This window comes from Schistocerca americana, chromosome 6, assembly GCF_021461395.2.
Source record: "Schistocerca americana isolate TAMUIC-IGC-003095 chromosome 6, iqSchAmer2.1, whole genome shotgun sequence".
In the NCBI taxonomy this organism is placed as follows: Eukaryota; Metazoa; Arthropoda; class Insecta; order Orthoptera; family Acrididae; genus Schistocerca; species Schistocerca americana.
In genome coordinates, this window is record NC_060124.1 from 230376521 (window position 1) to 230391033 (window position 14513).

A 14513-nucleotide genomic window follows, 5' to 3' on the forward strand; every position below is an offset into this window, starting at 1 on the left:
TTCTGTTAAACTTTATTGCAAATTATTTGACTTGTCCTATATCATTATGTACCCCTGTACAGTGTATGATTCACAGGACCAATAAATATACAATATAATACAATACAATACAATATCCATATGTAGAAGAAACCTTACGTCAAATTAAGAAAGTAAGAAACCTGTCAAGTAGAATTTCATTGTTCAACAACTGATGACATCCATCAGAGACTATCATTTGGTTCATTCATTCTTGGTGCACACTATAAGTCCCAGTTTGTGAGAGAGCTATTTTGTTCTTACAGTACTGGTGCAAAAGGTAAGGATAGTATCTCTCAATTTATGAATGAAGGTCAAGCACCTGAGAGAGACTTTTGTGTCTTATGACTAAAACATGAAGGATAGTAAGCATGTGCATACACACACACAGGCACTGGCAAGATCTAAACCACAGGATAGGTTACTTTCTTCCAACCTGATGCTTGCATAACCTCCACAAGAATTGCCAGAGTTATGTTTGCGTGGAGTGTACTGTATTTGTTGTAAACATGGGAGACAGTTCATAAACAAGATGTGGCGGTGTATTTCCCAGTTATGTGTGGGACATGCAGACAACTGAGACAATCAAGGCAATACGTCAGCACTTCTTGAGTGCAGATTACAAATAATCACACCTTCGGTTTTTTAAATGTAGCAGTAATCAGTTCAACTTGTTGCTTTAGGTTTGATATAATTAAGGAGGCGGCACAAGAAAGAGCTGTTTAATCTTGTTGGAAACAATGAAACGACTACACTGTGGTGGGTCAATCCATATGAAGTGGTCCAATGATGACTACTTGACGATTTTTAAATATTTTAATTTTTTACATGTGATTGCCCTATATATGAGATGTTCAAAACAGTTTATTGAAATAATTTATCTTGCACCTGTACTGGATGGTAACCATTTTTAGTTGTAGGCGCGCGACGATTTTTCAGTCTGGAGACATTAGCGAATATTTGAATATCTTTGCGCTGGGTTAAGTTAAAACATTGCAATTGACCTGGTTGTTCTTAGAAAAAGTGTCCTCTACAACATCGTCTATTACATAGAATACCCTAAGTTAAAAAATAATCAATCAAAATGACCTTCAAAGTTTGGTATCCAGATTTTCAAAAATCCACTTTTTAGGCCCAAAAATACAAACAAGGAGTGATTTATGAGTGTCTATTTTTTTCCTCTATAGTTAGATATCATACACTACTAGCCTCATATAGAGCAATAACACTTACAAATGTTTCCTTAATTTTTTATGAGTTTTTGAAATTTCAATATATTCATTTTTTGTTAAGTTTGGGGTTACTTATCTCAGGTGGGACTTCATATAAAAATATGATTTTTGCACAGTCTGTACACCTATATGATAACAACGTACTGTAAAAATTTCAACATTGATATCTGACTGTGAACAAAGATATGAATTTTTGAAAATGAGGAAATAATTCACATTACTCTACAACTGATCTTACGGCTGTTGCCTATTTAAATGGGTTATGATTTCATTGTAATAAAATTTAGTTGTGACATATATTTAGTTAACACTATCCCCCAATATTAATATTTATTTTTAATAATGCAATATTAAACAATAGGAGCTTTCAATTTTGTTTTGTTGTAATAAAAATGCCCATTTACGTTTAGGTTTATTGTCAATAAAGAAGTACATTATTGCTGGGTGTGCCATTGTAGAAGTACATTATTGCTGGGTGTGGCATTGTAGAAGTACATTATTGCTGAGTGTTGCATTGTTGTAGTCAGTTTGTTCTGAAACATCTGTTAGAGTGTATGTACATACTTCGAGAGTGTAGAATGTGTTGTGTACTTTATTCTGTGTGTAATTTGTAATTAATTTTGAGAGATTAACTGGAATGCAATAACATGGATGAACAGTGCTCTGTTGGACAGATAGCAAGTGAAGTGTGTCACAAAACAGTTTCCAGTTCAGTTTCAAAAAACTTGAAAAATGTCAATGATTTTGATGAAGTTAAACAAACTTTGTTTAAATTTCAACGAAGTTCTTCTGTGACGTCAGTGTGTGAGTATCACGATAAGAAATATATTCTGAAGTACAACCACATTTTTGGAAGAAAGTGCTGTGATCCATTTAAAGTTCATAAAAAGCCTATTACTAAAGGTTTGAGGGGAAATAAAACTCGAACATTTGTCCTTGTTATGTGACAGTGAAACAGCTTCCCAAGTGAAACATAATGTGATTCCTGGAAATTCTCTGTGTCCAAATTGTTACTCAAAAATATTTATTGTGAATCCAGAACCAGAACCATGTAACCTAGTTAATGACATTTATATTCCTAATGAGGAAGCTGTTAGCATATTGGATTTTGCTTGTTCTAAGTTAGACATATCTCCTGCTTCGAAAATAATAAAATTAAGTTGCAGAAAAAGAAAAACAGCTATTGAAAATAAGGTACAACAAATTTCAGACAAAATTAGAAAAGACTTGGAATCATGCTTTAATAATACACATACCAACATTATTCTTAAAGAAGAAGAAACTTACCACCAGCATAATCTGACGCTGAATATTTGAGCTTAATAGAGAAACTAAAAATTAAAGGTTCAGTGACATCTAAAGAGGAAAAAGTTAAAATTTTAAGTTTGCTCCCTGACTCATGGTCAAGAGAAAAATAGTTCGTGAATTCAACGTTTCTCATCGTTTGGTTAAACTAACCCAAAAATTAGTGAAAGAGCAAGGCATTCTTCCAGTTTTAGGAAAGAAGAAAGGAGTAGATATAAGTGAAGAAAGAAAAAGATCCAGCAGTTTTTGAAGATTATGAAAACAGTAGTGTGTACCCAGGTTGCAAAGATAGCAAAAAGAGTTGTTATAAATGGAGTTTAAGTAACAGAGCAGAAACAACTAGTGCTGTCAAATTTAAATGAACTTTATGTAGCTTTCAAAAATTCTCATCCCGAATGCAAAGTTGGAATGTCAGAATTTTGTGACCTCCACCCTAAGTGGTGTATTTTGGTTGGATCCTCAGGGACACACTCTGTATGTATTTGTTTGTATCATCAAAATGTCAATCTGATGATTGTGGGTGCAAAACTCGGTATAACTACAAAGAGTTACTAGATTTAATGGTCTGTGACACTAACAGTTATGGGTGCATGATGAGTTTGTGTAATAAATGCCCTGGTAAGAAAACCATTATTGAATTGTTTCATGAATATGATGAGGAAATGCCAGACAGTATTACCTTCAAACAGTGGGTCACAACTGACAGGACAGAAATTATAACAGTTGTTAAATCTCAGGAAGAGTACTTGGAATCTTTAATTGATAAGTTACAAAAACTCAAAAGTTATCACTATGTTTTTAAAATCGAAAGTAAGTTTTTCAAGGACAAAAAAGCACAACTTCATTAAACTGAATGCGTAGTGCTAGCTGATTTTGCAGAAAATTTTACCTTTGTGATACAGTATGCAATACAAAGGTACCACTGGGACAATGACCAGGCAACAGTGCATCCATTTATTCTCTACTTTAAAAATGAGAAAGATGAAGTTTGCAGTTCTTCAATTTGCATTCTAAGCGGCTACTTGGAGCACAACACTTTGGCTGTGTTTCAAAAGTATGTAATAAATTACATAAAAGAAAATTTTCCAAAGATTGAGAAGCTGATAGACTTTCCAGATGGAAGTCGTAGTCAGTATAAGAACAAAAAGAATTTTTCAAATCTGTGCAACCACAAAGTAGACTTTGGGTTGGAGGCTGAATGGCACTTTTTTGCATCTTGCCATGGTAAAAATGCATGTGATGGAGTAGGAAGTACAACAAAAAGTGAAGTAAGTAAAGCCAGCCTACAAAGGCCAACCACAGACCAAATTTTCACAGTACAGGACACTTATGTCTTTTGCAAGGATAATATTGAAGGCATTACCTATTTTCTGATCAAGAATGAAGTGGTTCTGCATATGAAAACAACACTTCAAACCAGTTTTGAAAACTGTATAGCAATAAAAGGAACAAGGAATTTCTGCAAATTCATTGGCATTGCAGAAAACTTAGTTCCATGCTATGTAACTTCAGAAACCGAAATTTTTGAGGATCATTGTGTCAGTAAAATTACATCTCTGTCTTTAATGTGGAATGACATAGTGGCATGTGTGTATGATGGACAGTTGTGGCTTGCAGAGATTGAAAGAATAAGATTGAAAAAAAATGATGTTTTTGTGCATTTTTACCACCCTATGGCCCAAGAACATCATTCAAGAAATCTACTAGTGACAAAGTTTGGGTACCAATGAAAAATGTTTTAAGGAAACTTTCAGTGCTTGAACTTACTACAGAAACCGGGAAGTCTTATTCTATATCACAGAAGCTGCCTGAAGAAATTAGTGTTCTTAACATTCACCACCAGGTTTAGGTACAGTTGCATCTCGAAGGATGTTAATTGAAAATATTTATTTTAAGTACGTCAAAATAATATAAATGTTAATTTCAGTGATGTTTCCACTTGTATATAATTCAGTAGCTTACTTCAATAATAATTGATTATATCCTGCCAATATCACACATGACTAGGCAACAGCCATAAGATCGGTTGTAGAGTAATGTAAGTTATCTCCTCATTTTCAAAAATTCATATCTTTGTTCACAGTCAGATATCAATGTTGAAATTTTTAAAGTATGTTGCTCTCATATAGGTGTAAAAACTGTGCAAAAATCATATTTTTATGTTCAGTCCCACCTGAGATAACGAACCCCATCGTTTACAAAAACTGAAAAATTTCAAATTTCAATAATTCATAAAAAATTAAGGAAACATTTGTAAGTGTTCTTGCTCTACATGAGGCCAGTACTGTATATCTAAGTATAGGAAAAAAATAGACTCTCATAAATCACTCCTTATTTGTTATTTTTGGGCCTGAAAAGTGGATTTTTGAAAATTTGGTTACCAAACTTTGAAGGTCATTTTGACTGGTTATTTTTAAATTTAGGTTATTTTGTGTAATAGACAATGTTGTAGAAGACACTTTTCTAAGAACAATCGTGTCAATTGCAGTGTTGTAACTTAACCCATTGCTTAGACATTAATATTTTTGCTAACGTCTCTAAACTGAAACAATGTCGCCCACTTAAAAATGAAAATGGCCACCATTCAGTAAATATGAAAGGTAAAATTTAAAATAAAATATTTAAAAATGCTCAAGCAACCAACTTAATTTTTATTGGACCACTTCATTTGGATTGATCCTGGTGCATCTTTCAAGAAAACTAAACATCACCCCCTATGTAAAAGGTTACCAAGTAACTCTGAAATTACATTGACTAGCACTGATGATGCCTGGGTAGGAAGAGTATCGAACACCAGCACTATTATTATTATTATTATTATTATTATTATTATTCATTCTTTCTTTACTTTCTCAGACGTTAAGTCTGGTTAAAAATGGAAAGTGACGCGGACCTTGATCAAGCGTCACTTCCTTTTAACTGTATGGTATGTGTTATATTGCATTTAGGAACTTTCGGGTAATTGAACATGTATCAATAATTACGAACTATCAGTTTAATAAGTCACAGCTGCAAAATACTAACACGAATTCTTTACAGACGAATGGAAAAACTGGTAGAAGCGGACCTCGGGGAAGATCAGTTTGGATTCCGTAGAAATGTTGGAACACGTGAGGCAATACTAACCTTACGACTTATCTTAGAAGAAAGATTAAGAAAAGGCAAACCTACGTTTCTAGCATTTGTAGACTTAGAGAAAGCTTTTGACAATGTTGACTGGAATACTCTTTCAAATTCTGAAGATGGCAGGGATAAAATACAGGGAGCAAAAGGCTATTTACAGTTTGTACAGAAATCAGATGGCAGTTATAAGAGTTGAGGGGCATGAAAGGGAAGCAGTGGTTGGGAAGGGAGTGAGACAGGGTTGTAGCCTATCCCCTATGTTATTCAATCTGTATATTGAGCAAGCAGTAAAGGAAACAAAAGAAAAATTTGGAGTAGGTATTAAAGTCCATGGAGAAGAAATAAAAACTTTGAGGTTCGCCGATGACATTGTAATTCTGTCAGAGACAGCAAAGGACTTGGAAGAGCAGTTGAACGGAATGGACAGTGTCTTGAAAGGAGGATATAAGATGAATATCAACAAAAGCAAAACGAGGATAATGGAATGTAGTCAAATTAAATCGGGTGATGCTGAGGGAATTAGATTAGGAAATGAGACACTTAAAGTAGTAAAGGAGTTTTGCTATTTAGGGAGTAAAATAACTGATGATGGTCGAAGTAGAGAGGATATAAAATGTAGACTGGCAATGGCAAGGAAATCGTTTCTAAAGAAGAGAAATTTGTTAACATCGAGTATAGATTTAAGTGTCAGGAAGTCGTTTCTGAAAGTATTTGTATGGAGTGTAGCCATGTATGGAAGTGAATTATGGACGATAAATAGTTTGGACAAGAAGAGAATAGAAGCTTTCGAAATGTGGTGCTACAGAAGAATGCTGAAGATAAGGTGGATAGATCACGTAACTAATGAGGAGGTATTGAATAGGATTGGGGAGAACAGAAGTTTGTGGCGCAACTTGACCAGAAGAAGGGATCGGTTGATAGGACATGTTCTGAGGCATCAAGGGATCACCAATTTAGTATTGGAGGGCAGCGTGGAGGGTAAAAATCGTAGAGGGAGACCAAGAGATGAATACACTAAGCAGATTCAGAAGGATGAAGGTTGCAGTAGATACTGGGAGATGAAGCTTGCACAGGATAGAGCAGCATGGAGAGCTGCATCAAACCAGTCTCAGGACTGAGGACAACAATAACAACAACAACAACAACAACATCTATGAGTGAAAAATAAAAGGAAACTATGGCTCAACATTTGTCATGGATACATACATAAACATTTATGAATCTTGTTTAGATGATTCGGAAATTAATCTTGAGACACCTCACCAAGTAGCCACACCACAAACATACCATCAACACATCTGTGAAAGAGGGTAAAATGGTGTTCTTAGTGTGGATGTAGGTTGCAGCAGGTACTGGGAGATGAAGAAGCTTAAACAGGAGAGAGTAGCATGGAGAGCTGCATCAAACCAGTCTCAGGACTGAAGACCACAACAACAACATCAATAATTACAGATTTCTGTAGTTGTATATATGTGTTTGGATGTAGCTGTATTGCATTGATGTACTGGTGGATATTGTGTGGTATGACTCCTGTAGTTGATAGTATAATTGGTATAATGTCAACTTTATCCTGATGCCACATGTCCTTGACTTCCTCAGCCAGTTGGATGTATTTTTCAATTTTTTCTCCTGTTTTCTTTTGTATATTTGTTGTATTGGGTATGGATATTTCGATTAGTTCTGTTGATTTCTTCTTTTTATTGGTGAGTATGATGTCAGGTTTGTTATGTGGTGTTGTTTTATCTGTTATAATGGTTCTGTTCCAGTATAATTTGTATTCATCGTTCTCCAGTACATTTTGTGGTGCATACTTGTATGTGGGAACATGTTGTTTTATAAGTTTATGTTGTAAGGCAAGCTGTTGATGTATTATTTTTGCTACATTGTCATGTCTTCTGGGGTATTCTGTATTTGCTAGTATTGTACATCCACTTGTGATGTGGTTTACTGTTTCTATTTGTTGTTTCCAAAGTCTGCATTTATCTGTTGTGGTATTGGGATCTTTAATAATATGCTTGCTGTAATATCTGGTGTTTATTGTTTGATCCTGTATTGCAATCATGAATCCTTCCGTCTCACCGTATATATTGCGTTTTCTTAGCCGTGTGTTGGATGCGTCTTGATCGATGTGTGGCTGTGTTAGATGATACGGGTGCTTGCCATGTAGTGTTTTCTTTTTCCAATTTACTTTCTTCGTACCTGTTGATGTTATGTGATCTAAAGGGTTGTAGAAGTGGTTATGAAATTGCAGTGGTGTAGCCGATGTATTTATATGAGTGATTGCTTTGTGTGTTTTGGTAGTTTCTGCTCGTTGTATAAAGAATTTTCTTAAATTGTGTACCTGTCCATAATGTAGGTTTTTTATGTTGATAAATCCCCTTCCTCCTTCCTTTCTGCTTAATGTGAATCTTTCAGTTGCTGAATGTAAGTGATGTATTCTATATTTGTGGCATTGTGATCGTGTAAGTGTATTGAGTGCTTCTAGTTCTGTGTTACTCCATTTCACTGCTCCAAATGAGTAGGTCAATATTGGTATAGCATAAATATTTATAGCTTTTGTCTTGTTTCTTGCTGTTAATTCTGTTTTCAGTATTTTTGTTAGTCTTTGTATATATTTTTCTTTTAGTTCTTCTTTAATATTTGTATTATTTATTCTTATTTTTTGTCTGTATCCTAGATATTTATAGGCATCTGTTTTTCCATCACTTCTATGCAGTCGCTGTGGTTATCCAATATGTAATCTTCTTGTTTAGTGTGTTTTCCCTTGACTATGCTATTTTTCTTACATTTGTCTGTTCCAAAAGCCATATTTATATCATTGCTGAATGCTTCTGTTATCTTTAGTAATTGGTTGAGTTGTTGATTTGTTGCTGCCAGTAGTTTTAGACCATCCATGTATAGCAGATGTGTGATTTTGTGTGGGTATGTTCCAGTAATATTGTATCCATAATTTGTATTATTTAGCATGTTGGATAGTGGGTTCAGAGCAAGGCATTACCAGAAAGGACTTAATGAGTCTCCTTGTTATATTCCACGCTTAATCTGTATTTGCTGTGATGTGATATTATTTGAATTTGTTTGGATATTAAGTGTAGTTTTCCAATTTTTCATTACTATGTTTAGGAACTGTATCAATTTAGGATCTACTTTGTATATTTCCAATATTTGTAGTAACCATGAGTGGGGTACACTATCAAAAGCTTTTTGGTTATCAATGTATGCATAGTGTAGCGACCTTTGTTTAGTTTTAGCTTGATACGTCACCTCTGCATCTGTTATCAGTTGCTCTTTACATCCTCGTGCTCGTTTGCAACAGCCTTTTTGTTCTTCATTTATAATTTTGTTCTGTGTTGTGTGTTTCATTAATTTCTGTGTAATGACTGAAGCTAATATTTTGTATATTGTTGGTAGGCATTTTATGGGGTGATATGTAGCTGGGTTTGCTGTCTATGCTTGCTCTTTAGGTTTCAGATAAGTTATTCCATGTGTAAGTGTATCAGGGAATGTGTATGGGTCTGCAATGTAACTGTTAAATAATTTAGTTAGATGTGAATGTGTTGAGGTGAATTTCTTTAGCCAGAAATTTGCTATTTTATCTTTTCCAGGGGCTTTCCAATTGTGAGTAGAATTAATTGCTTGGGTGACTTCATGTTGCAAAATTATCACTTCAGGCATTTGTGGTATCATCTTGTACGTATCTGTTTCTGCTTGTATCCACCGTGCATGCCTGTTATGTTGTACCGGGTTTGACCATATGTTGCTCCAGAAGTGTTCCATGTCTGTTATGTTTGGTGGATTGTCTTATTTTAATGTGAGTGTTATCTATTGTCTGGTAAAATTTCTTTTGGTTTGTGTTGAATGTTCGGTTTTGTTTCCTTCTATTTTCACTTTTTTTGTATCTTCTAAGTCATTTGGCCAATTTTTGTAATTTCTACTTCTTTTCATCTAATTGCTCTATCACTTCTTGTTGTGAGATTTTACCTAACCTTTTTCTTTTTTTTTCTGACATTCCATTTCTTATAAATTGTGTTAGCTGTCCGATGTCTTTTCTCAGTCTTTCTATTCTGATCTGTAGCCTGTGTTGCCATGCTGGTTTTGTGGGTTTCTTCTGTGTGTTGGTTGGTTCTGATCTCTGCCTAGTGTGTGTATTTAGTGTAGTGAGTGCTCCTATATAAACCAGTAGTTGTAACTCTTCCATAGTTGTGTTTTCATTTATTTTGTTGTGTATGATTGTGTTGATAGTTTTTATTGTTGTTTCGACTTGTGGGTTATTTGGCGGTCTATGCAAGAATGGTCTAATGTCTGTATTTGTGTCTTTGTATTCTATATATGTCAGCTGAAATTTTTCTTCTATATCTAACATGTGTGTCATTTCGTGTTCTATTTGTGCTTGTTCTGGTGGCTGTCTTAAGATTTCGTTTTCCTCTGACTGTTTAATTGATGCATGTTGTTCTTTGTTTGTTTGCTCTGGGATGTTTGAGTCCGTTACTGTATTTTCTTCTTCTTCTTCTTCTTCTTCTTCTTCTTCTTCTTCTGACTGCACATTATTTTGTTCCAGTATTTGTTGTACTTGTTGTTTGATGTTCTCTAATTCTGACTGGGGTATCCTGTTATTTTTGATTATTACACGGATCTGATCAGCTAGTCGTTGTTCTGTTAAAAATTTTAATTCTGGGTGTCTGGTAATAAATGTTGTGTATACTTGTGATCTGTATCCAGTTGTGTTGATTCCTAGGTTTGTTGCTTGGTAATAACAGAACATGAGGTGTCGATTAACTTCATCTGACCATATCATCCTCTGTCTTTGTTTTCCTTCTAGGGTGGTTGCAGGAAGCATATCCTGCAAAACACCTCTATTTGGATTTGAATCATTTTCCAGTTGGCTAGCAGTGTTGTTACCATTGTGGGCGGGCATAGGGTTCAAGCGTCGTCCCCGACCATGACGGCGCTTGTCCGAGGCTTCTTTAGTTCTGTCCTGAACCAACTAATCACACTAAAAGGGGGGTTAGCCCTATTAGTGGTTTGTTCTTTTCGTCGCCTTTTACGACTGGCAGAACATACCGGAGGCCTATTCTTTTCCCGGGCCTCCACGGGATTTATTATTATTATTATTATTATTATTATTATTATTATTATTATTTCATGTGGCTCAATGTCATGGTAAGTCTTTCTATTGGAAGCCACTTCGGTGGCATGTGTCCCTAACCTACCTCAGTAATCCCCAGGAAAAAGGAACCTACAGTTTAATGTGGAATCCAAACAGTGTGTCATTCTTGGCAAATCTTAGTCATAGAAAGATTAAAGGCAGACTGAAATATTTCGTTGTCTGACAGATATTCAATCATGCAGCCTTTGTTTCCAGGCATATGCTTTACCAGTAGACCACCAGGCCCGACAAACACTGGCACGATTCTGGAAGAAGACCGTGTGCCTTTGAAAACATCACTGTCACTTTACAGATTTAAGTAATTGATGGTATTTGTTGTGGTCTTCAGTCAGAAGAATGGTTTGATACATACAGTCAGAAGAATGGTTTGATACATATCTCCATGCTAGTCTAATCATCCATGCCTCACCGTAGTTACAAGGCTACAATCCTGACAGATTGTAAGGAAAGGCTTTCTAACACTTAAATTCATGTTAGATGTTAAAATATCTCTCTGTTTCAGAAACACATTTCTTCCCATTGTCAGTCTACATTTGATATTTCTCTATTTTGGCTATCTCCACTTATTTTTGTGCTGAAATAGCAACACCAATTTTTTTCAGTGTCTCATTTCCTAATCTAATTCCCTCATCAAAACGTGATTTAATTAGGTTACCTCCCATTACCTTTATTTTACTGTTTCATTGTATAATCTCTCAAGACACTGTACAGTACATGGATAGTAAATTGCACCAACATGATTGATTTTTGTTCCTGTTCCCTTCACATATTGTGCAAGGGGAAAAATGACTGTCTACATACCTCTGCACATGCCTTAATATCTTACTTTTGTCTAATGTCCCTACACAAGATTTACAATGACGGCAGTTGGTTGCACTGTCTTCGAATACAGGGTCTATAAGTATATTTAACAGAATTCCACAAGAACTGCATTGCTTTGCTTCCAAAGATTAGCATTAAAGTTCTTAGAGCATTTCTGTCACATTTTTATATTGCCACAGAAGAAACTGAGTAGCACCGTGGTGTAGTGGTTATGATACTAAACTGTTGCATGGACGGTTGTGAGTTCAAAACTCACCTGGACTGTACAATTTTAATTTCTATATTCAGTTAGAGTACATTCTAGAAGTATCCATGAATGTCAAGAACCATTGTACTGGAATGTTCTGTTGTTGTATATATACTGCATGTGTTCTGGCCGGACACAGCTCACTCCACACTCTTGTATGTGCAAGCGCTAAATAAACCTTTGTTAAGTGAAGTTAGTGTTTGTCATTAAGCTAATTACACCTTCTTCTACGTGACTGTAGTGTGTGCCTGATTTCATTCAATGCCTTTTGTCATGTCTACTTCATAAGGTCTCAAGTTGCTGGAACAGTATGCGAGAATTAGTCACACTAAGACCCATTTCAAATTACTTCTTAATATTGGCCATAAATACTTAAATACAATATGATATGCTCAAGATGTGCACCACTAATCTTGTACAGATAATACTAAGTTTTTCTCTTTGTTACACTCATTATCCTACACACTGTCTTCCGAGAAAATGCTGCCCCTGACAAAATTACAATATCACCAGAAAACCTCGAAATTTTTATTTCATCTCTCTGAACTTTGGTTCCCATTCAAAATTCTCCTTGGTTTCCTTTACTGCTAGCTCATTATGCAGATTGAACATCATCAGAGACAGCCTACAAACCTGTCTCACTTCCTTATCAAATACTGCATTCCCTTCATGTCCTTCAGTCGCTATAATTACAGTCCAGTTCTGTACATTGCAGAAAACGTATCACTCCCTGTATTTCATAGGTGCCACTTTCAGAATTTCAAAGTGTGTATTCCTGTCTGCATTGTCAAACTCTTTCTGTAAATCTACAAATTCTAGAAATGTAGGTTTGGCTTTTCTCAGTATACAAGTAATTAAATTAATGATATTAATATAATAGAGGGAAACGTTCCACGTGGGAAAAATATATCTAAAAACAAAGATGATGTGACTTACCAAACGAAAGCGCTGGCAGGTCGATACACACAAACATACACACAAAATTCAAGCTTTCGCAACAAACTGTTGCCTCATCAGGAAAGAGCGAAGGAGAGGGAAAGACGAAAGGATGTGGGTTTTAAGGGAGAGGGTAAGGAATCATTCCAATCCCGGGAGCGGAAAGACTTACCTTAGGGGGGAAAAAGGACGGGTATACACTCGCGCGCGCTCCCATGCGCACACACACACACACACACAAACACACACACACACACACACACACACACACACACACCCATCCATCCATCCATCCACACATATATATGTGGTAAGGGAAGTCTTTCCGCTCCCGGGATTGGAATGACTCCTTATCCTCTCCCTTAAAACCCACATCCTTTCATCTTTCCCTCTCCTTCCCTCTTTCCTGATGAGGCAACAGTTTGTTGCGAAAGCTTGAATTTTGTGTGTATGTTTGTGTTTGTTTGTGTGTCTATTGACCTGCCAGCGCTTTCGTTTGGTAAGTCACATCATCTTTGTTTTTTGATGTATACAAGTAATCAGCTAGATTCATCTGGGAACATGGTGTATGTCCAATTCTTGTAATTTCTTCCTTTTTGAACTGATATATTTTTTAAAATTAACATAGTAGTGAGGTTAGCCAATTATGTTCTATAGGTAATTATTTTCATTAAGGAGCACTTAATATTGTATGAGTTCATAGAGTTTTTTAATATAACCATATTAGTGTTTATTTTGAAATAAACTTGTAGATATGCTTTTGTTATTCCCGCTCATTTAATTGATGACTTTGTAAACATTATATCATTACTTGGCTCATTTAACAGTTACTGTGGAAAAGTTTAGTATGCCACAAATAACATTTTAAAGCCGGTAGCACCTTGTTAGTGGAACATTTAAAAATTAACGAAACAGTTTATTATAAACATATTAAGCATTATGAAAATATTTATTTATGAAAAATTAACCTTCGCATATTTGTCAGTACTGTATCTTAACTATGTGGTGTAGATTGTGTACCAATAAAATTTTACATTATATCTTTATTTCAGGGTGGACAAAGACCGCAGTGGATATATAACAGCTGACGAACTGCAAGTTGCCTTGTCTAATGGAACATGGACTCCATTCAATCCGGAAACTGTCCGGCTCATGATCGGTATGTTACATTTCAGGATTTGTTGAGTAGATTTAGCTGACACCCAATCTACGAAAATACCAGTCCAGTCTTTTGCCACACCTACTGCCAGCCCCTTGGCATGTGAGTTATACCAGTCTAATACTAAAATTCATCAGATTCCAGGCAAATGTTATCCTATCAGAAGCAGGACTATCTGTAAAAGAAGTTGTATCATATACCACCTCAACTTTTGAACAACCATTTATGTGGATTTGAACTCCAAACAGCTCTTCACACAAATGAGCAGCCACCACCAAACGGTGGCCTAGAGCAGAGTGACAACCCAGTGTGTAGATCACAACGTGCTCAACTTCAATTGCTGCTTCACAACTCTTGCTTCTTGATCCTCCCCCAGAAGATAAGCTTCTGTGAAAAATGTAGATGGAACTTGGCCTTACAACACAATCTTTGATCTGGCAATGCTCCTGCCCTTGATCTACACCAACCCCTGCTTCACATCCACTTCAACCACATTCCTACACC

General features: G+C 35.7%; 1 protein-coding gene across 2 annotated transcripts in view; it reads left to right on the top strand.

Annotated features, from left to right (window-relative positions):
* Nucleotides 1-14513, top strand: part of LOC124619427 (programmed cell death protein 6) — a 46673-nt gene that overhangs the window by 21060 nt on the left and 11100 nt on the right. For both annotated transcript variants that reach the window (XM_047145802.1, XM_047145801.1), the window contains exon 2: nucleotides 13903-14009. In XM_047145802.1, coding sequence (XP_047001758.1) covers nucleotides 13903-14009 — 107 coding nt within the window. The remainder of the gene's footprint in view (nucleotides 1-13902; nucleotides 14010-14513) is intronic.